General features: G+C 41.9%; 1 protein-coding gene across 3 annotated transcripts in view; it reads left to right on the top strand.

Annotated features, from left to right (window-relative positions):
* CNKSR3 (CNKSR family member 3) overlaps positions 1-3,012 on the top strand; it is a 122,962-nt gene extending 119,950 nt beyond the window's left edge. For 2 of the 3 annotated variants that reach the window (XM_054505606.2, XM_045865781.3), the window contains one exon: positions 1,650-3,012. In XM_054505606.2, the coding sequence (XP_054361581.1) occupies positions 1,650-1,948 (299 nt within the window). In that variant the 3' untranslated portion in view covers positions 1,949-3,012. The remainder of the gene's footprint in view (positions 1-1,649) is intronic. The other variant, XM_064598235.1, reaches the window with a different exon arrangement.
* The last annotated feature ends 18,614 nt before the right edge of the window (positions 3,013-21,626 follow it).

Genomic DNA, 21,626 nt, shown 5'->3' with positions numbered 1-21,626 from the left:
ATACCCTTAATTGGCATGTGAAAATCTGTGGAGCAGTCAGCAGGTGGCAGGGCTGTCCTTTGTTTAGATTTAGAAGCATCAACATCTTCATTGCTAGTCTCTTAGGATTTTAATCCCCAATTTAGCCTTTTTATTTCCTTTTAGTATTGAGAGGTCGGAGTGGGAGGTGGGGAGTGTTAAGTCTGGAAGTGGAGACATACTTGACCTCCTATCTCACCATATTTCCATTGTAGGATCATTTTAGAATGAAAAGGTGTCTGTCTGCACGATGGGCACTTAAAAAAAAAAAAAAAGCTTTCTTGAGAGAGGACTCACATACCATAAATCTGCTCACCCTATCAAAGTGTACAATTCAGAGGTTTTTAATACATTCATAGAGTTGTGTGTCCATCAGCACTGTCTAATACCAGCGTATTTTATCACTTCAGAAAGAAACCCCTGCAGGCAGTCATTCCTCATTGCCTCATCCCTCAGCTCCTGGCAACCACTAATCTACTTTCTGTCTCTCTGGATTTTTGTACTCTCAATGTTTCCTATAAGTAGACTCTTACAATAGGTGGTTCCTTGACGATGGGCACTTCTTAAAAGTAACTACCCCTTTGATTACAAAAGCAAAACAAGTACACTGAAAAACATCTAGAAGACTCGAGAAAATAAAACACCTGTAATCTGCTTTCCCAACCTAGAAATAATCACTCTGAATGCTTTCTGGTTTTTTCCAACTTAGAAAAAACTGTGCAAAATGGAAGAACTAGGTGTTTGACAATACTGTGAAAAGTGACTGTTTTTCAACACATGTATGTTTTCTGTAATAACTGCATTAGGAATCCGTCTTAGGGCTGTAGCATGTACTTATTCAGGCTGCTGCTGAAAGCTTAGTTTGTGCACTCTCCCCATCCCCCATTGTAAGTAGTGCTGCACTAAGCATCTTGTACCTAGATCTTCATACACTTTTCAGAGTGGAATTTCTGGGTCGAAAGAATGCTACACGTTGCCAAAGTGCCCTGCATTTCAGGTTTCCATTCAGTTTCTTACCCCCCCCCCCCCCACTCTGATCCCAGGAGCTGTCTACTGACATTTAGGCTGGGACCGTTCTTCCTTGTTTGGAAATGTCTTAAGTGTGGCAGAACATGAAAATCTTTCGACCCTGTCCGTTAAAGGTGAATAATAGTGCCTGCCCTTCATTGAGGGTGACAACCCGAGGCTCCCCCACCTTTTCAAATGCTCTTCAGGAGATGCTTCAGGGTAAGAACCACTGTTCTAGAAGCGTGTGCTACATTGAACAAGAACAGATGGGGAAGGAGTGATAGACACAGCTTTTTCGCCTTTTTTTTTTTTAATTCGAGTGAAATTATGAAAATTCTTACACTGGTAAAGAAGTGTGGGCTCCCTGATTCTGCTCTGCCCTTGTGTTGCCTCTCAGGTGTAAAAGCAGACTAACTGATGGACTCCTTCCATTTCTACTTTCTAAACATCCCGGGGGTGGGCCTGGCTGTCTTGGAGGCTTTGCAGCCCACCCCTGGGAGGAGGGCAGGGTCAGGTGCCCACCTCGAGGGCATCAGAAGTCTCAGCAGGCTGCCGGCCCCGCTGGACAGGGCTGCTCAGTGGATGGTTATTTCAATGGACTTGTGGGCTTTGTCTGAAAACAGGTGAGGAAGCCCTCTGTCGGTATTTCAGTAATGAGCGGATCCCTCCCATCATCGAAGAAAGCTCCTCTCCCCCGTACCGGTTCTCACGGCCCCCAGCGGAGAGGCAGCTGGTCCGCGGCGCAGACTACGTCCGGGGGAGCAGGTGCTACATCAGTTCGGATCTCCACAGCAGCGCCACGATTCCGTTCCAGGAGGAAGGGGCCCGAAAGAAGCCGGTCTCCTCGGCGGCCAAGTCCTCCTCTACAGAACCGTCCCTGCTGGTCAGCTGGTTTACTCGCCTCAAACTGTTGACTCACTGAGCCCCTCCCTGCCGGGACTCTTCCCCCTCTCCCGCTCGCAAGTGCCTTGCTTCCTCAGTTGACAACCTGTTCTGGTTTTCATCCACAGTATTATGTAGTGACCTTATGCAATTTCATTGTTTGTTTTCTTTTGGAAGTCGTAGACTGCCCTTCTCGGCATTTTGAAGTAACTGGATGGGAACAAATCCGGAGGATCTTAGGTGTTGCCTTGTGGAGGCCGAAGGAGAGAAATGAGTCCGCTTTTCTTGCTTCCTTGTGGTCGGAACACGGAGACACGCTGTAACTGGGGCCTGGACCAGGAATGTTGTGGCCATGATGAGGAACTGGGCCATCGTTGGTGCTGGGCGTGGGGCTGAAGTGGGTGTCCATTGTCACAGAGATGTGTTGGTTTGTGGTCCAGCTTCTTCACCTGAAAAAGCCAGTGGGGAAAACATTTTTGTTTTGATTTTTCAAGCTACATACCGTATTTTTAAGTGTAGCAGCTTTGACTTTGAAATAACATGTGGCATGCATTTCATGCTGTTTCAGAGAAGTGGTTTAAGTAAGTGTAGGCCTGTTACACTTGGCTCTTCCCTTTTCGTAACAATCTCAGTATGTAGGTCAGTTAATACAGAAACACATGAACACATTTAGATAGGGCTTATTACACACAGTGAAGTTTATGGTTATTTGTGAGGGGTGTTGTTGTTATATATTATTGTCTTTAAGGGAAAAGAAGCTATAAGATTTGCTGACAGCCAAAGTATCATTCAGAACAATGAAGCAACAATATTTAGGTTAACGAGAGATACATCAGTTTGCATTTTGACTGTGTAACGTCTGTCTTCCAGAAAAAAACAAAACAAAACAGGCAGTTCTTCAAAATTGTATATATTTTGCTAAATAGAAATCTCTTGGAAAGTCTCATGGTCACTAATTTTCAACTAGCATCAGGTATTTTGGAAAAGTGTGTCAGGATATTAACTCTTGTTAAAACTGAATGTATGATATTTTGTTAGAACAGAAAAGTACTATCTTGTTAATTTAAGTGTTTTAAATATAGTTGTATATTTTTCTTACTCGTAGTCACATGTAATTGGAATACTTCTGTTTTGCGTCCTACGTGAAGCTAATGAAAACGAGTGGTTCAAGGTGTTTTCTGATTTACACGTGACCACCACGGTCTCTGCCACTGTGGGCCCTATTGTTAAAAAACAAAATAAACCCTCCCAAGCATTTTGGGGTGTTATGGATCAGAAGTGGGGGTGTTGAGGAAGCATGGTACAGTAACATTACATCTGGGGACTTTTCCGAGGTATTTTCCTAGGCAGAGCTGGTATCCCCTACTCAACACCCTCCCCCGCCACACACGCCCCTGAAATGGTTTACTTTGCTCAGGTGCCTGAAATTCAACGAATTAGAGCTCCCCTGGATTTAGTAAACATCTTCCTTTTTAAGTGAGGGGATTGAATTCAATCAGGCTCTTCCCGTCAGCCTCTGAAGGAGCTGCAGCTGAAGGATAGAAGAGGCATGGAATGCGTGATTCATTGGGTGCTTCAGACACAATGTAAGGGCAGAGCACGGGGTGGGGAGGTCTGGTAACAGGGCTCTGGAGACTAGCATGGAAGCCCTGGAAAAGGAGGGGCACCAGCCTTGGCCCATTTTGCTGTTAGCTTGAGCTGGCTTTATGCCCAGAAAAGGGGATGCCAACACTTTCTCTCTGTCCCTGGATTTGGGAGGATTCTTAGTGCTGTGGTTCAGCTGAGTAATGAGTTAAGTAGCGTTGGAGGTCTTAGCTGGAGGTTGGCCCCTAATCTGTGGAGAAAATGCAACTTGTGATCAGATGACCATCCTCAAAAGGCATTTTCGGGTGTCAGTCTTAGCTACAGGCAGTACCCAACTTAAATTACCGTACCAGATCGGTGTTTTGCGACTTTGTTCCCTCAAGCCCTAATAGAAGACCAGAGAAATTTCTGGGTCCTCTACCTTCATTCAGTCAGACGCCGCAGCTTCATCTGTATTTTTATTTGGGGCTTTCTCCTGAATTGTGTTTGAGAAATAGATCCCTGCTAAGAAAAAAAAAATTTTTTTGTATATAGCTGTACCGTTGAGATATATAAACAATAGTTTAATACTAATTTCTTAGCCATAAATGGAAGCCACTTGCCTCCATAGTAATCCAGGTTTAATGGTGGGCGTGTGGAATGATACTTTTTGACATGAAACTTTAAAATAGTGATTTTTCCTTTAACCCTACCAGACCCAGCTCAGCACCCACCCCTTTTTATCATAAATATTTTGCAACATAGCTACAATCATCAGCTAAGAATCATGGATGATAAAACCTATCCTCACACATAAAAGCATCACCCGCATTTCCTTTTACGATTCCAAAATGAAATTCACCGGTAATATAACCAACTTCTATACACATGCATCAATTTGATGTCCTAAATGACATATAAACAAATATATAAATATTTTATAGTGAGAATTATTTTCCTATGTAATATTCTAGCATGGTTATATTATACAACGTATTGAAATAATGAAACAAGGCACATACTCGCACCTGTAGATAAAATCGCCACAAATGTGGCAGCTACAAATGGAGACTAGTACAGGTGTGTTCTGTTGGCAACTCAATGCCAGGAGCAGACTGATGGGAGTGACGCGATTTTCTAAAACGTGGCCAATTGTTGATAAAGTTGTAGACAAAACAAAAGTCTATGAGAGCTAACACCCACCTAGTGCTTACCGGGTGCCTGCCATTGTTCTAAATACTTACCCAACGACTTTATGAGGTGAGTGTCCCTGTTCTTCCCATTTTACAAGTGAGGGAGTTACCCGAGGGTAGAGAGCTGGGAACAGCAGAGCTGGGATTAGAAGCGAAGCAATTTAGCTCCGCCCTCCTTGTTTATAATCACTTTACTGTACAGACTTCTCTCAATTTGGGGAATGATTGCATTCTTGAAAATTCCAACACCTCTTAAAACTGGACTGAAAATTTCCCGTGTGTATACAGATAAAATGAGATTACAGATTCAGATAATGCTGAACCAGGTTTCCATCCACATTAGTACTTGGTGGTGCAGTTGAATGCTGTACTGATGGGGGACAGTTTTTGGTTGTAAGGAATCTAACCAGTGGGGCTCATGTAGCACCCAGGCCCCACCTGTTGACCAGTAGTGGCCCTCCCCATCATTGGCACCTCACATTTCCAAAACTGCCACTAGGACGATACACCATCCTTTTGAGAACAAGTGATTTAAAAGAAATCCTGTCATCATCATCATCAAATGTGATTCAGTCTTCATGCTATATTCTTGCCCATCGTCTATCTCTGCTTCTTTCTCCTTGCTTCTCTACCCACCAAACCTGAAGTTCTAGAATCAGTTTATGGGGTATTTTGTTTTTCTTTTCCTCCCCAGAAAGCCAAGCAGTTGTTGCTGCCTCTGGCCCAAAGACCATGAATGTTACCGAGTTTCAGTTTGTTGGCCCTCAGAAAACCCTGAGGTATTTACACATAATTTTATCCCTTGAAGAGCTTAAGTAAATTTCTGTTTGACATCTGAATATTATCATCAAAGAATAAAAGGCATGGAGCTTTTTTTGCCACCATAGGCATAAATGGGATGGCCTCATTTGCAGGTCTCCATGTGTCTGTGACTAGTCTTTATGGACAAGGGGTTCACATTTTGCTCCCACCCTTGTGATAGAGACCCTGCATCATTTCTTTTGGGTTGAGACTACAACAAACCACTACCTTGGAGATTATATGGAAGGTGGATTTTTTTTATACATTCATGCTAGTCACCTGAAGGTGAGTATTTAAAAATCTGTTGATTAAAAACTGGCTTAAATAGTACACAAAAACTGTCCTTTCTGATGTTTCTTCAAATGGATGGAAGGTCTTGGCATGATGAATCCAACCTAGTGGGATCATAGTATGTGGTTGGGGATACCTCGAGAGACTTAAAAAAAAAAAAAAAGATTTTATAATCTGTAGGATATGAAATCAGAAAAAAATAGTCATCTTCTTCTTATAAAATTTACCTTATAATTTCCTGGAAATTTCTTAACTGCTAAGTTTTGCCCTATGGGTTTTACTTTTGGTCACTAAAATTACTGCTAGAAATGTGGTGGTCTCACAAAGTTTTGACAAATGTAAGGTTTAATGTAAGTAAAGGAAAAAGAGATTATATTAAATTCAGATTTGCTAGATGGCCATGTTTTTCTCCAGTTTTAGGGATATGAGGTCTGTCCCAAACCCTGTGTGTGTACGTCGAAGAGAATTTTGTGCTCTTACAAGAGTCCTTCTACAATAATGGTCTATGGCTTACTGATTTGGAAAGAGGAGAGATAAGATTTTGTCCACAATCAACAAAGTAACATCACTCAGCCAGGAGCCTTTCACACACAGTCTTTGAGAACCTTTGGGGCACCTCCTCCACCCCCCTCACATAGAAAGGCACATGGTGTGGGGTTATTGAAGACAAGATTCTGGGCATATGCTGACCGTCCTTAGGGATACTCAGAAATTCTATGGCAGCGTTTGTGAAGTTCATCTTCTGATTGATCAACAGTTCATGGGCTGCCAATTTACAACAGACCTCAGGGACTAAAACCCTTGAGGCTGCAGCCAAGATCATGGGGTTTAATCCTACACCCTCTCCCGGATCCTACCTACTGCTCTATAGTTACTACTCCTGGGAGGATGGGTCAAGTCTGAGCGTTCGTGCCATGCTTGCAACCGAGTATTACACACGCTCTTCTTTACGGAGATTCTTGTCTCTCTGAGAAGTTGTGAAACTGAAGCCGTGGGAGAAAATTAAAAAATAACCCTCAAAGATATTTAAAAAAGAAGAGCTATATCACACCTGAAATCCAGTGATCCGGGGATGGGGATATTTTCATCATTTTCTCTCCCCATGTTCAGATAGCATTGTAAGCACTCAAATGTTTGTGAAGGAATGATTAAAAGAGAAAAAAATCTGGAAACAAGTTATTTTTTTTGCTCTTCCATAGACCAGACCCATTTTAAGGGATTTACCCTGTAATTTTAATGTTAGGGTGACAAAGACCAGATTTTAAGAACTTCCTTCAACATTTTGACGTGTCTTGGTCTGAACGTTTTGATTATTTTAGAGAAATGTGAAGGAACTTTAAAAATGAAGCTTGATATAAAGTAATACTGTCTCTGAAGTTAAGAAATTGTCTTTTAATTTTGTCAGTGTCGAGTTCTGTTTTTCCACTCATAAATACCTCTCTGTCATTCCAGCTGAGGCTGTGCCAGGGTAAGAGTGGAGAGATTTCAGGAATTAGTACTAATTTAGGGGTCTTTGACTTTTGGAAATTGGCAGTAGTTAGAAGCAGTTGGGGGCTCAGCTTTTGAAGTCAGATAATCCAGCTGACCCACTTTACCACTTAGAGGCTTTGTGACTTGAAGCAAGTTACTTATCTCTCTGCTCTCCAGTTATCTACAAAATGAGGGTAATAATAGAATTGACTTCATAGGCTTATGGGGATTAAAGGAGATAATGTTTGTAAGGCCCCTTAGTATCGTCTACCAAGCAGCACTTAATAGATACTGACTTTTGTTGGAATACTCTAGTAGTAGTGTTTACACCATCTTAACCTCTAGTGAATGAGACATTCCAGAACTGGTCTACAGAGAACTGCTCATTCTTTTGTCCATAGGCAGCAAAATACTGCCTGTGTCACACAGAGGGCTGCTGTGCCGTGTGTGACCCAGAAGTGTGGTTTTTGTTGGTACAAATCTCAGTTGCTCAGAGGTGTTAGCTGAGTCAGAACTCAAGCGGTAACAGCCTGTCTGACTGGACACATCCAGAATCACAGTATCGCGACACCAGCTTGACTTAGCGCCAACATGTCTTCTCTCTTACTGCCCCCCTCCAGCTTTCTTTGGCAAAATGATGTAGGAAAACAAAATCTGAGCATTTGCCCATCTCCTGTTCGGCTGAATGACTTTTGCCCCTCATCCCCAGTTTGGAGTGGTACCCCCAAACTTATTTCTGTGTTTCAGAAGAAATAAGGAGTTAGAAGAATAGGAGTCATGTAGAATGGTACCCATTTTGAAAACGTTCATGAGAATGAACTCTTAAATGAATATGAAGTGAAAAGATTGTGTATTGCCTTTGCAGAAGCTGAAAAGGCCCGTCCTTGGATGCCTTTTCCCACTAATGCTGTGGTGGGCTGGGGGTAATTAGGGAAGAGAACCTGTGGGAGGGACAAGGGGGCTGGAAGGTGATCTTTAGGCTTGGCTTTCACTTGCTTTATGGAGCTGTGCCTGACTTTCAACCATCTGGGCATGTTGAGCACGCAGACCAACAGATGCTTAGCTAATACAGACATGAATATTGGTCATGAATATTGTTTCTGGAAAAACTTTCCTGAATGGAGTCCATATCTGATTGCCCACGAGTCTCGGCTGATCTGTCTGTGACCTGGGACTGGGGTGGGACTGTGGTTACACTTTTTACAGTGAATTTCCCAGCCCCTTCAGGGCTCAGGCTCTTGCATTTGTGTCCCTCCTCTGTGAGGGGAACCATGTGAATGTGTGAATTTGGCCATATGAAATAAAAACCTACATAATCAGCAGTCCACACAATTCAACTTAATCATACTTTCTTCCTTCTTTCTCTTTCTAGCAAAACTCAATTCTGTTCTGTACCATGTGTCACAGGTGCATTTTGTACGAATTGTCTGTCTCTGTGGATCTCTCACTACCCTGAACACCTAATGATGACCCCCAAATGTGATTTTACTCATCTGTTTTATTTCCTAAGAAATAATCTGTTTAATTACTAGAAAAAATGGAAGACAACAATCGTGGATTGATGAAATTGGCATTTTATATTATTTGTGCTCAGGGCAATGCCAAGGATAGATAAGGGTTGGCCATGGTCATTCAGATCAGAGGAGCAGTAAAAATCAAAACAAAGCAAACAACAGCAAAACAAAACAAAACAACTAGAACCTGGTATTTGGAGAAGAGAAGACGCAAGCTAAGACCTTTCAAGATTTTTTATTTTTTTATTATTTTTTTTAAAGATTTTATTTATTTATTTGACAGAGAGAGAGAGAGCAAGAGCAGGAACATAAGCAGGGGGAGTGGGAGAGGGAGAAGCAGGCTTCCCGCTGAGGAGGGAGCCCGATGCGGGGCTCGATCCCAGGACACTGGGATCATGACCTGAGCCAAAGGCAGACGCTTAACGACTGAGCCACCCAGGTGCCCCAAGACCTTGCAAGATTTGCTCCTCCTTTTGCTCTTAGGGCATTTAAATAAGTGGAAGAACATTTAAACTAATACTGTTTAGAGTAGTATGTTTTACTTGGAAGTGCCTTTTTCAGAGTTTTCCTCGATGAGGGGATGCCTCTGAAGTGCCCCCTTAGAGGGTATTCGATGATGTTAATTGAATTATGTCCTTTAGACAACATAAAATACAAATGCCGGGGTATAAGATTTGGTTTGTATGTTAGCTTTAACTAAACTATTTAATTTTAGCTAATGCTCTTCTCATACCCCTTACTTAGCACTTAGTTCTGGATTCTTTAATCCTGAGGATGGATTCATCCTTCCAGATCCAGTCACTGGGGTGAGTCCCAAGATCATCCCTATAAGGCTCTCTTTGATCCTACTCTGGACATAATTAACTGGTCTCTCCTGTTTTTCTATAAGATTGACTCATCCTGTTAGATGTTTGGCTCTCCAGCTTGGATTATGAGCCTTTCTGAATCAGAGTCTGTGTAACTCCCATGGTAGGCAGTAGAGCAAATATTATTGAAGTAACTAGATGGAAAAATTAATGACTGTACAGTCAGAAAAAAAACTAGAGAAAATTATTAAAGTTTTCTGTAAAAAAAAAAAGATCCTATATTAAGGTTTTTTTGCAGACTACTGCATATAGAATTTCATTACATTGGCTCTCATTCTAAAGAAAAAACATGATATCATGTGTCAGAACTCACTTGTATTTATAGGAAGAATTTACCCGGGCCATCAACAACAGCTTCTTTGGTTACAGGATTATAGGAACTGCTGAGAACGTAAGCTCTTTCAGAAGTGTACAGAGGACTCATTTAAGACTCGAGACAGGTAGTTTCAAATTAGGCAGAGAAAAATTAACAGTTGGAGAGTAAGGGGCAAAAGAACACTCCCATAAATTTAGGCAAGATGGAGGACCATTCCAGTTTTCTGATGTTGCGTTGAAGGAGAGTAATTTGGGCCTGAGAAAGCCAAGTGTGTCAGTATGAAGGCTGTTGAGTAGACAGTCTATGTTCCTAAGAGCCTTCATCCCGAGGGGGCGAGTGACAGCACTAGGGAGACTATTATTGCTGTGGTTTAGAGACAACAAACAACACTGTTGCTACCATCTGAGATTGTGGACATCTGGTTTTACAATAAGGTCGTCCTTTGCTCACTGGGACGCTGGGCTCACCTGAGTCTGTGGGGTTCTACATTGCTGATGGATGGAAACAAGCAGGGTCCCCCAGGAACCCACACTCTGAAAAGATGACAAGTAGCAGGAGATGTTCAACTATGATGCCCTTCAACAAAGAAAAAAAGATTAAAAGGAAGAAATATCAGGTGATTAAATAAGAAAAAACCTCCTTTGCAAATCACAGTTAAAGATGAGGATTACTGGACCTCCTTTTGGTTGCTTTTCTTGGATGGATCCATCTGGGCACTTTTATCAAAAGCATTCTTGTAGAATTAACTGAACATGTGGACTACACTTATTACATGGGAAATGGGATTGAATTCCATTCTTGACAATGGAGAATGCTTGGGGTGCACAAATGACAATATCTGCTTTTGTCTTTTTTCCCTTGCACGGGGAGCACTTGTCCTGAGCGCCCCAGGAAATCCTGCCCTCTGCTCTGTGGGCCTTTCATCCCCGTGCCCTTTTTACCGTTACTCTCTGACTTCTGGTCTCTTGCTCTGCTCGCTCGCCTTGGTGTTTTCCTGATACTGCTGCGATGGGGGAAAATACAGCCCATTGATTTGACACTTGGAGAAAGAAGCAACAAACAGTCCAGCCCATGCGGCTTCGAATACGTGGGGGCTCAACGCGTGCTTCTTCTGAGCAGTGTGGGGAGAGGAAAACACCAAGGCGAGGAGAGGCAGGGCAGAGTGGAGCAGTCATCCGCTGGCTTTGCCCGAGTTCCGGCAAGAACAGCTGTCTCGTTGTTGGAGACTTTCTGCTGCGTCTTTGTTTCCATTTCAGCGATTTCTGCCCTTTTACTTTCTCCTTTATTCTATGTCCTTTGGGTTTATTCTGGTTTGTGTTGTGTTTTAGCTTCTTATTTTAGGTTCATGCTGCAAGAACTTGCATGTCTCAGTGCCTCAGCACACGAAGAGTTTACATGTTCTTCATGCACAGTCCTCTGTGGACGAGCCGGTGGGCAACTCTCCAGGCCAGCGACTCGGGGACTTGGGCGACTCCTGTTTTATGGTTTCTCCAACTTGGGGCTCATCCTGGCATTGCCTGTCTGGTAGATTGGGGTGTGGGACATGCAGAAGTGAAGCTGCATAAACCACTTAGCCTTGAAATGATGACCACGCCCCCCTCACTGCGAGGGCCGTTGGGAAAGGTGGTTTCTGCCATGTTTCTTAAGTTGGATACTTGGCTCATTCATATACAACTTCTAAACTATGAACACTTAAGACTGTAGGTTTCCCTTGAAACATTACTTTTGTTGTATTTCACAAGGTTTGGTATGTGGTATTTCATTATCATTCAATTCCAACTAATTTTTAATTTCCATTACGATTTATTTTTTGGTCCATGCATCACTTTGAAGTTTATATATTTTTATGGCATTGGGATGGGGAAGGATCTCTTATACACGACAACAAAAGGGCAAACTATAAAAGAAAATGTTAGTACATTCAACTGCCTTAAAGTTAAGAACTTCTGTTTGTTTTTGGTTTTGTTTTGTTTTGTTTTTAGAGAGAGAGCACGACATATCACTAAGTGATGAGGGTGGGGAGGGGCAGAGGGAGAGAGAGAGAGAATCTTAAGCACGCTCCATGCCCAGCAGGGAGCCTGATGGGGGGCTCAAGCTCACTACCCTGAGATCATGACCTGAGCCAAAGTCAAGAGTCAAAGGCTTAACTGACTGAGCCACCCAGGCACCCCGAGAACTTTTGCTTATCAAAAGACACTGTAACGAAATAAAAGGAAGCCTACAAATTGGGAGAGGATAAATTCTAAGGATTAGCATTAAGAATATGTAAATACTTTTCACAAGTTGGTTAGAGAAAGACAAATCAGTGTAAAAATGAGCAAAAAGCATTTCACAAAAGGGAATGCGGATGGCCCATATGCACATGAAAATACACTCAGTAGTCATCAGGGAAATCAAGTCAAAACTACAGGGAGCTACTCTTCTATACCTAATTGATTGGCAAAAATGAAGTAACTACAAAATACCAGGAGAATATACTAGGAGGATAGGTGGGACTTCATGTGGATTGCTGGTGAGAAGTTAAATTAGCATATTTAATCTTCATATGTCCTACGCCCCAGCAATTTCAAGCCAGGATATGTATTCTGGAGAACAAAATGGTAACTACCTGCGTGGTAAATGCTAACATGTCAAAGACTGATCCCCTACAAGCTGGTATCCCAAAAAAGGAGTTGGACTCCTAAAGAGCTTCATGGAAATTGGCTATGACCCGTTATTTAGGGTAATAAAATCTGATCCAATGCAAGGCTTAGATCCTATTTTCCTGGTGCTACAAGGGGAAGGAAGAGCTTGTTGTTCTTCACCATGAGTGCTAATGAGGCTGATCCTGCTGCTAGTTGGCATTATGTCAGTTACAAACACAGCCCCTGATCACCCCAGGGGAGGGCCTAGGGCATCTTTCACCAGGCAGCTTAAAAACCCCATGAGGTTTAGGGACTCTCTCCTAGCTCTGAGGTTGGGGTCTGTTAGACTTGAGTCTATTGAACAAGTCTAGATGAAATCGACAATAGGGGACTCATTCCTTCTGTACTTTTCTGCGTGTCCCCAACAAATGGTCTCAAGAGGCCTATTGGTGCTGCTTGGCATTTGCTTTTGTTTGCACAACACAACCTGATGTCCATCAACACAATACTGTTTACATTGTGGTTGATTCTTACAATGGAATAATCTGCAGCAAGTGAACAGGAATGAATTACAGCTCTTCACATCCAAGATGAATTCTATTAACATAATGTTGAGTGGAACAAGGAAGTGCCAGAATGCAACATAGAGGACGACACTCTTTAAACATTCTAAAAGAGGTAAAACTGAAGAAAATATTATTGAGACGTAACATCTAAATGAAAAGTGAAAAGAAAGTGAATAAGAAACACCAAGCTCAGGATGTTACCTCTGCTGGGGTGATAAGAGCACGAGAAAGGAAAGCACCCACAGGTGGGGGTATGCAATGATTGCTGTATTCACCCAAGTCTCGCTGGGGTCAAAGATTAAAGTGTTGATACTTTATATGCAAAATAAAGACCCAGGGCAACTAGAGTGAGAAAAAAAGGAAGTGAAGCCATATAAAGTGTAATGGGTTGAATGGTGTCCCCCACCCCTCACCACCCACACCTCATCACCCCCACCGCCCTCCCCTCCCCCACCCCTGCTCCCTTTCATATGTTGAAGTCCTAAATCCCTGGCCCTCAGAATGCAACCATATTTGGAGATGAGGTCTTTAAAGAATTAATGAGGTCTTTAGGATGGACTCTAATTCAGTATGATAGGTGTCCTTATAAGAGGACATTTGGACAGAATTTGGACATGCACGTGTACACAGAGGAAGGGCTATGGGAAGGCACAGGGAGAAGAAGACCCTCTACAAGCCAAGGAGAGAGGCCTTGGACAAAACCAGCCCTGTTAACACCTTGATAGCAGCCTTCGGGGTCCAGGGATGTGAGTCGATAAGCTTCTGTTGTGTAAACCCAGTCTGTGGTCCTTTGTTCTGGCCGCCTGAGCAGACTACACCCAAAGTGGTGCTCGGCGTCATGGGCTACCACTTCAGGATGAGCCATGGAGAGGCACAGTGGGTCACTCGGGATTGTGTCCTGCTCAGTGAGGCTTCTCTGGAAAGCTGTAAGGAGGCAGGATGAAGAAGGAATTTATCTTCCGGTGCCTCCCGGCTCTGGGCTCCCATTGGTCAGGGTCTGCCCGTGGAAGTTAAAGTCCCCATACTTTCGCCTCGTGTCATCCAGACTGTTCGGTGTCTGCTCAAGAACCCGGAGCCCATGCCACGCAGTGTGGCCTTTCATCGTAAAAGGAGAACTAGAAACCTGGATGGGTTACGTGGGGACGGTCAAGGGGATGCCCCGCCCTGATCAGCCCTAGGCGGGGAACCGGGTGCCCAGGTGAGCTGGTCAGCTGTGGGTGGGGCCTGAGACCAGGTAGTCCTGAGAGGGTTGGGGAGGTGCACGGGGTTTGTGGCTGGTCAGTAATATTCTAGTTCTTGGTTAGCATAGTGGGTACATAGGTATTCATTTTATTATTTTTAAAATGAAATTTAAAAAAGTAAAAGAAGGACAAGTATGGGCCGAGGATGATGATGTAGTGTAAAGAATCTAAGATCAAATTATGAATAATTCAATTCTGTGTTCCCAAGTTTGTTTTTCTATACAAAAGAGAAAAGCAGGTTGCATTTCAATTCTGAGAACCTCACTCTTCTTTGCATCCAGGAAATTAGCTGACTCTTTTGAAAAGCTATTTTAAACCTACTTTGGGAAGAAAAAGAATCAAATCTCCTGTAAAAATTCAACTATTAAGCCTGATTAGTTTTATTAATAAGCTATTGTTTCAGATGTTGAAAAACAATGCACAATACATTTGCTTATAGAAAATTTTCCTCTTTAAATAAGGCCTAATAAAATAATTGAATATGTATGTTTCTAATTTCCAAGGCTGGCCAGTTTCTTATGTTTCATTAAAAGTAGAAGAATCATTACATATGCATATTCATATCCATCGTGAATTACTCATGTGGCTGCAACATGCAGCGATCTGCGGTTATCATGGACCCTGAACTTGACAAACATTCCTGCTTTTCTTAACATTCCTTTCCTATTGCCTCAGTTAAATAATGTACACAATAAAACATCTTTCTTTAATTTTCTTTGCGGCGATGCCTAAATTATTTTATTAGTTGTGCAAAGTTGGGCACCCTGTGGTTGGCTTATTCTTTTCTTTTGTAATTTACTTTTCATTTGGAAAAGAGTGAAATGCTTGATGCATTGATATGAAGGTTAAAAAAATCAGTCATGTACAATGCTGGTCATGGTCACTGCAGGAACCAGATGGCACCCTCCAAAGGGGTCATTGATGAGAGTCTCGTGAATGGGTTATTTATAGAAGTGTTGTCAGATGCAGAGATCTCCTGAGGGATAGTGAAGCATCCCAGTATCAGAAAGAAGGACCACAAGTTAGGGGAGGGAGAGGTCCCTGGAACCCAGTGAGAATGAGGCAGGAGGAGAGGGGAAGGGGTGCCCATTGGAAGCCTTGATCTTTGGTAGAAGATCACTGCCAATGCAGAGGAGTGAGAGAAGATGAGAGAGAGAGAGAGGAGAACGTGTCCTGACCTTTCTCTCCTGTTACTACCTCCTGCCATTGGCAGGACACAGCCAGAAGACAGAGGGCAGGAGAGGCTGGTTGATGGAAGGGTCCACGCAGGGCAGCTTCCTATAGCCCAAAGCAGGGGTCAGGGTGCCGAGAAGGCTTGAGGGAGTGAAGAGTAGATCTGAAGTGAAAATCAGAAACTTCCAAGGCAGTTGCTACAGTGGTAAACGTATTTTTATTAATTCTTTTCAAATGGAACAAAGTACCTTCATGTTTTGATAATTGCCGTATTCGAAGATTTTTTTTCATTTTTCTCTTTAACATTGTAGGTTTGGGTAACTTAGTCCCATTTCAAAAATGAGGAGCTACACAGGGGAAACTTGTCTTTGGATTTCAGGGGACCATTGTCATTTTTGATTTTAGAGACTGACAGGTGGAAGGATGCTGGAGGACTTGGGCACTCCTTGTCATGAGGGCAGAATGCTAATAATTTTGTATGAATCTGGGTATTATGTAATCCATAAGTGCTTTAAAATTGCTTTTTAATGGAAGGTTTTAGGATGGTTAATCTGTAATGTAGAAAGATATCTTTAGCAAATACCACATGATCTCACTTATGCATGGAATCTTAAGAAAAAAAATCAAAGCAAAATACTAGCTCACAGATACAGAGAACAGATGAGTGGTTGCCAGAGGCAGGAGATGGGGGTGGGCGAGATGGGTGAAGGGGGGTCAGAAGGTGCAAACTTCCAGTTATAAAATAAATCAATACTGGGGATGGAGTCTACAACATGGTGACTATAGGTAATAATACTGTATTTGCATATTTGCAAATTGCTAAGAGAGTAGATCTTAAAAGTTTTTACTACAAGGAAAAAAATGTGTAACTGGGGGTGGTGATGAATGTTAACTAGACTTACTATGGTGACGATTTTATAATATGTACAAATGAATCATTATGTCATAAACCTGAAATGAATATAATGTTATACATTAATTATTCCCCAATTAAAAAAAGAATGCTGTCTTTAGGAAATTTAGATATTTCAAGGTGGAATAGACTAAGAGCTCCACTTCCTAAACCTAGGCGCTTTTGCATTGTGCCTTTTCAAAGAATTCTCAGTGATTTGAGGGATAGATAAGAGAGGCAAAGGGAAGGTGATACTTATAAATAGGATAAAAATAATTGAGTGAGTCTTTAGTTTGGATGGAGTAGGATTACTTTTTTCTTCCTCAGGGAAAAAGAAGAAAGTTCCTAGGCTGGATTCAACTCAGAGAGTCCATTTGAAAAAGCCATTGCTTCTCCCACTCCTATGCATCTTTCCTGGGAAGGGTGTCATCCTACATCACCAAGACAGATGTTCCTGGCTCTCAAGGCTGCTGTGGAGCCCTGGACACACTTCTTCCATGTAAATCACTGGGGGCTGAGATATACCGAATGAGACTCTGAACGTATCAGATTTGGAGGGAGAAACATTCCTAGAGCCAGATTCTTGCCCCTCCCCTCCACCAGCTGTGCTGTTCCCAGGAAAGTAGGGGGTGCGGGTGGGGTAGAAGGGAAAGTGTAAGGAAGAGGTCTCCAAACTGAATCTCTGTATCACTGGATCTTATGTCCTTTTTTTTTTCATTCTTATGTTAATCCCCATACATTACATCATTAGTTTTAGATGTAGTGTTCCATGACTCATTGTTTGTGCACAACACCCAGTGCTCCATGCAGAATGTGCCCTCCTCAACACCCACCACCAGGCTAACCCATCCTCCCACGCCCCTCCCCTCTAGAACCCTCAGTTTGTTTTTCAGAGTCCATCGTCTCTCATGGGTCGTCTCCCCCTCCAATTTCCCCCGCTTCATTCTTCCCCTCCTGCTACCTTCTTCTTCTTTTTTTTTTCTTAACATATATTGCATTATTTGTTTCAGAGGTACAGATCTGAGATTCAACAGTCTTGCACAATTCACAGCGCTTACCAGAGCACATACCCTTCCCAGTGTCTATCACCCAGTCACCCATCCCTCCCACCCCACCCCCCACTCCAGCAACCCTCAGTTTGTTTCCTGCGATTAAGAATTCCTCATATCAGTGAGATCATATGATACATGTCTTTCTCTGTTTGACTTATTTCGCTCAGCATAATACCCTCCAGTTCCATCCACGTCGTTGCAAATGGCAAGATCTCATTCCTTCTGATGGCTGCATAATATTCCATTGTATATATATACTACCTCTTCTTTATCCATTCATCTGTCGATGGACATCTTGGCTCTTTCCATAGTTTGGCTATTGTGGACATTGCTGCTATAAACATCGGGGTGCACATACCCTTTTGGATCCCTACTTTTGTATCTTTGGGGTAAATACCCAGTAGTGCAATTGCTGGATCATAGGGTAGCTCTATTTTCAACTTTTTGAGGAACCTCCATACAGTTTTCCAGAGTGGCTGCACCAGCTTGCATTCCCACCAACAGTGTAGGAGGGTTCCCCTTTCTCCGCATCCCCGCCAACATCTGTCGTTTCCTGACTTGTTAATTTTAGCCATTCTGACTGGTGTGAGGTGGTATCTCATTGAGGTTTTGATTTGGATTTCTCTGATGCCGAGCGATATTGAGCTCTTTTTCATGTGTCTGTTGGCCATTTGGATGTCTTCTTTGGAAAAATGTCTGTTCATGTCTTCTGCCCATTTCTTGATTGGATTCTTTGTTCTTGGGTGTTGAGTTTGATGAGTTCTTTATAGATTTGGATACTAGCCCTTTATCTGCTATGTCATTTGCAAATATCTTCTCCCATTCTGTTGGTTGTCTTTTGGTTTTGTTGACTGTTTCCTTTGCTTTGCAAAAGCTTTTTATCTTGATGAAGTCCCAATAGTTCATTTTTGCCCTTGCTTCCCTTGCCTTTGGCAATGTTTCTAGGAAGAAGTTGCTTCGGCTGAGGTCAAAGAGGTTGCTGTCTGTGTGCTCCTTTAGGATTCTGATGGACTCCTGTCTCACATTGAGGTCTTTCAACCATTTGGAGTCTATTTTTGTGTGTGGTGTAAGGAAATGGTCCAGTTTTATTCTTCTGCATGTGGCTATCCAATTTTCCCAACACCATTTGTTGAAGAGACTGTCTTTTTTCCATTGGACATTCTTTCCTGCTTTGTCAAAGATGAATTGACCATAGAGTTGAGGGTCCATTTCTGGGCTCTCTATTCTGTTCCATTGATTTATGTGTCTGTTTTTGTGCCAGTACCATGCTGTCTTGATGATGACAGCTTTGTAATAGAGCTGGAAGTCCAGAATCGTGATGCTGTCAGCTTTGCTTTTCTTTTTCAACATTCCTCTGGCTATGCGAGGTCTTCTGGTTCCATACAAATTTTAGGATTATTTGTTCCATTTCTTTGAAAAAAGTGGATGGTATTTTGATGGGGATTGCATTGAATGTGTAGATTGCTCTAGGTAGCATTGAGATCTTCACAATATTTGTTCTTCCAATCCATAAGCATGGAACGTTTTTCCATTTCTTTGTGTCTTCCTCAATTTCTTTCATGAGTATTTTATAGTTTTCTGAATACAGATCCTTTGTCTCTTTGGTTAGATTTATTCCCAGGTATCTTATGGTTTTGGGTGCAATTGTAAATGGGATCGACTCCTTAATTTCTCTTTCTTCTGTCTTGTTGTTGGTGTATAGGAATGCCACTGATTTCTGTGCATTGATTTTATATCCTGCCACTTTACTGAATTCCTGTATGAGTTCTAGCAGTTTTGGGGTGGAGTCTTTGGGGTTTTCCACATAAAGTATCATATCATCTGCAAAGAGTGAGAGTTTGACTTCTTCTTTGCCAATTTGGATGCCTTTGATTTCTTTTTGTTGTCTGATTGCTGTGGCTAGGACTTCCAATACTATGTTGAATAGCAGTGGTGATAGTGGACATCCCTGCCGCGTTCCTGACCTTAGGGGGAAAGCTCTCAGTTTTTCCCCATTGAGAATGATATTTGCTGTAGGTTTTTCATTGATGGATTTTATGATATTGAGGTATGTACCCTCTATGCCTATACTCTGAAGAGTTTTGATCAAGAAAGGATGCTGTACTTTGTCAAAGCTTTTTCTGCATCTATTGAGAGGATCATATGATTCTTGTTCTTTCTTTTGTTAATGTATTGTATCATATTGATTGATTTGCGGATGTTGAACCAACCTTGCAGCCCAGGGATAAATCCCACTTGGTCGGGTGAATAATCCTTTTAATGTACTGTTGGATCCTATTGGCTAGTATTTTGGTGAGAATTTTTGCATCCATGTTCATCAGGGATATTGGTCTGTAATTCTCCTTTTTGATGGGGTCTTTGTCTGGTTTTGGGATCAAGGTAATGCTGGCCTCATAAAATGAGTTTGGAAGTTTTCCTTCCATTTCTATTTTTAGGAACAGTTTCAGAAGAATAGGTATTAATTCTTCTTGAAATGTTTGGTAGAATTCCCCTGGGAAGCCATCTGGCCCTGGGCTTTTGTTTTTTGGGAGATTTTTGATGACTGCTTCAATTTCCTTAGTGGTTATAGGTCTGTTTAGGTTTTCTATTTCTTCCTGGTTCAGTTTTGGTAGTTGATACATCTCTAGGAATGCATCCATTTCTTCCAGGTTATCTAATTTGCTGGCATAGAGTTGCTCATAATATGTTCTTATAATTGTTTGTATTTCTTTGGTGTTGGTTGTGATCTCTCCTCTTTCATTCATGATTTTGTTGATTTGGGTCATTTCTCTTTTCTTTTTGATAAGTCTGGCCAGGGGTTTATCAATCTTGTTAATTCTTTCAAAGAACCAGCTCCTAGTTTCATTGATCTGTTCTACTGTTCTTTTAGTTTCTATTTCATTGATTTCTGCTCTGATCTTTATTGTTTCTCTTCTCCTGCTGTGTTTAGGCTTTATTGGCTGTTCTTCCTCCAGCTCCTTTAGGTGTAGGGTTAGGTTGTGTACTTGAGAACTTTCTTGTTTCTTGAGAAAGGCTTGTATTGCTGTATACTTGCCTCTTAGGACTGCCTTTGCTGCATCCCAAAGATTTGGAACAGTTGTGTTTTCATTTTCATTGGTTTCCATGTATTTTTTTAATTCTTCTTTAATTTCCTGGTTGACCCATTCATTCTTCAGTAGGATGCTCTTTAGCCTCCATGTATTTGAGTTCTTTCCGACTTTCCTCTTGTGATTGAGTTCTAGTTTCAAAGCACTGTGGTCTGAAAATAGGCAGGGAATGATTCCAATCTTTTGGTACCGGTTGAGACCTGATTTATGACTTAGGATGTGATTTATTCTGGAGAATGTTCCATGGGCACTAGAGAATAATGTGTATTCCGTTGCTTTGGGATGGAATGTTCTGAATATGTCTGTGAAGTCCATTTGGTCCAGTGTGTCATTTAAAGTCTTTATTTCCTTGTTGATCTTTTGCTTAGACGATCTGTCCATTTCAGTGAAGGGGGTGTTAAAGTCCCCCACTATTATTGTATTGTTGTCGATGTGTTTCTTTGCTTTTGTTATTAATTGCCTTATATAATTGGCTGCTCCCATGTTAGGGGCATAGATATTTACAATTGTTAGATCTTCTTGTTGGATAGATCCTTTAAGTAGGATATAATGTCCTTCCTCAGCTCTTATTACAGTCTTTGGTTTAAAATCTAATTTGTCTGATATAAGGATTGCCACCCCAGCTTTCTTTTGGTGTCCATTAGCATGGTAAATGGTTTTCCACCCCCTCACTTTCAATCTGGGGGTGTCTTTGGTTCTAAAATGAGTCTCTTGCAGACAGCATATCGATGGGTCTTGTTTTTTAATCCAGTGTGTTAGCCTGTGTCTTTTGATTGGGGCATTTAGCCCATTTACATTCAGGGTAACTATTGAAAGATAGGAATTTAGTGCCATTGTATTGCCTGTAAGGTGACTGTTACCGTATATTGTCTGTGTTCCTTTCTGGTCTATGTTGCTTTTAGGCTCTCTCTTTGCTTAGAGGACCCCTTTCAAGATTTCTTGTAGGGCTGGTTTTGTGTTTGCAAATTCCTTTAGTTTTTGTTTGTCCTGGAAGCTTTTTATCTCTCCTTCAATTTTCAATGACAGCCTAGCTGGATATAGTATTCTTGGCTGCATATTTTTCTCATTTA

The sequence above is a fragment of the Mirounga angustirostris genome, unplaced genomic scaffold (genome assembly GCF_029215605.1).
Source record: "Mirounga angustirostris isolate CCGP_5_RB_7025 unplaced genomic scaffold, mMirAng1.0.hap1 SCAF_8, whole genome shotgun sequence".
NCBI lineage: Eukaryota > Metazoa > Chordata > Mammalia > Carnivora > Phocidae > Mirounga > Mirounga angustirostris.
The sequence above is the reverse complement of the archived record's forward strand: the minus strand, read 5'-3'. Positions and strand labels throughout refer to the sequence as shown.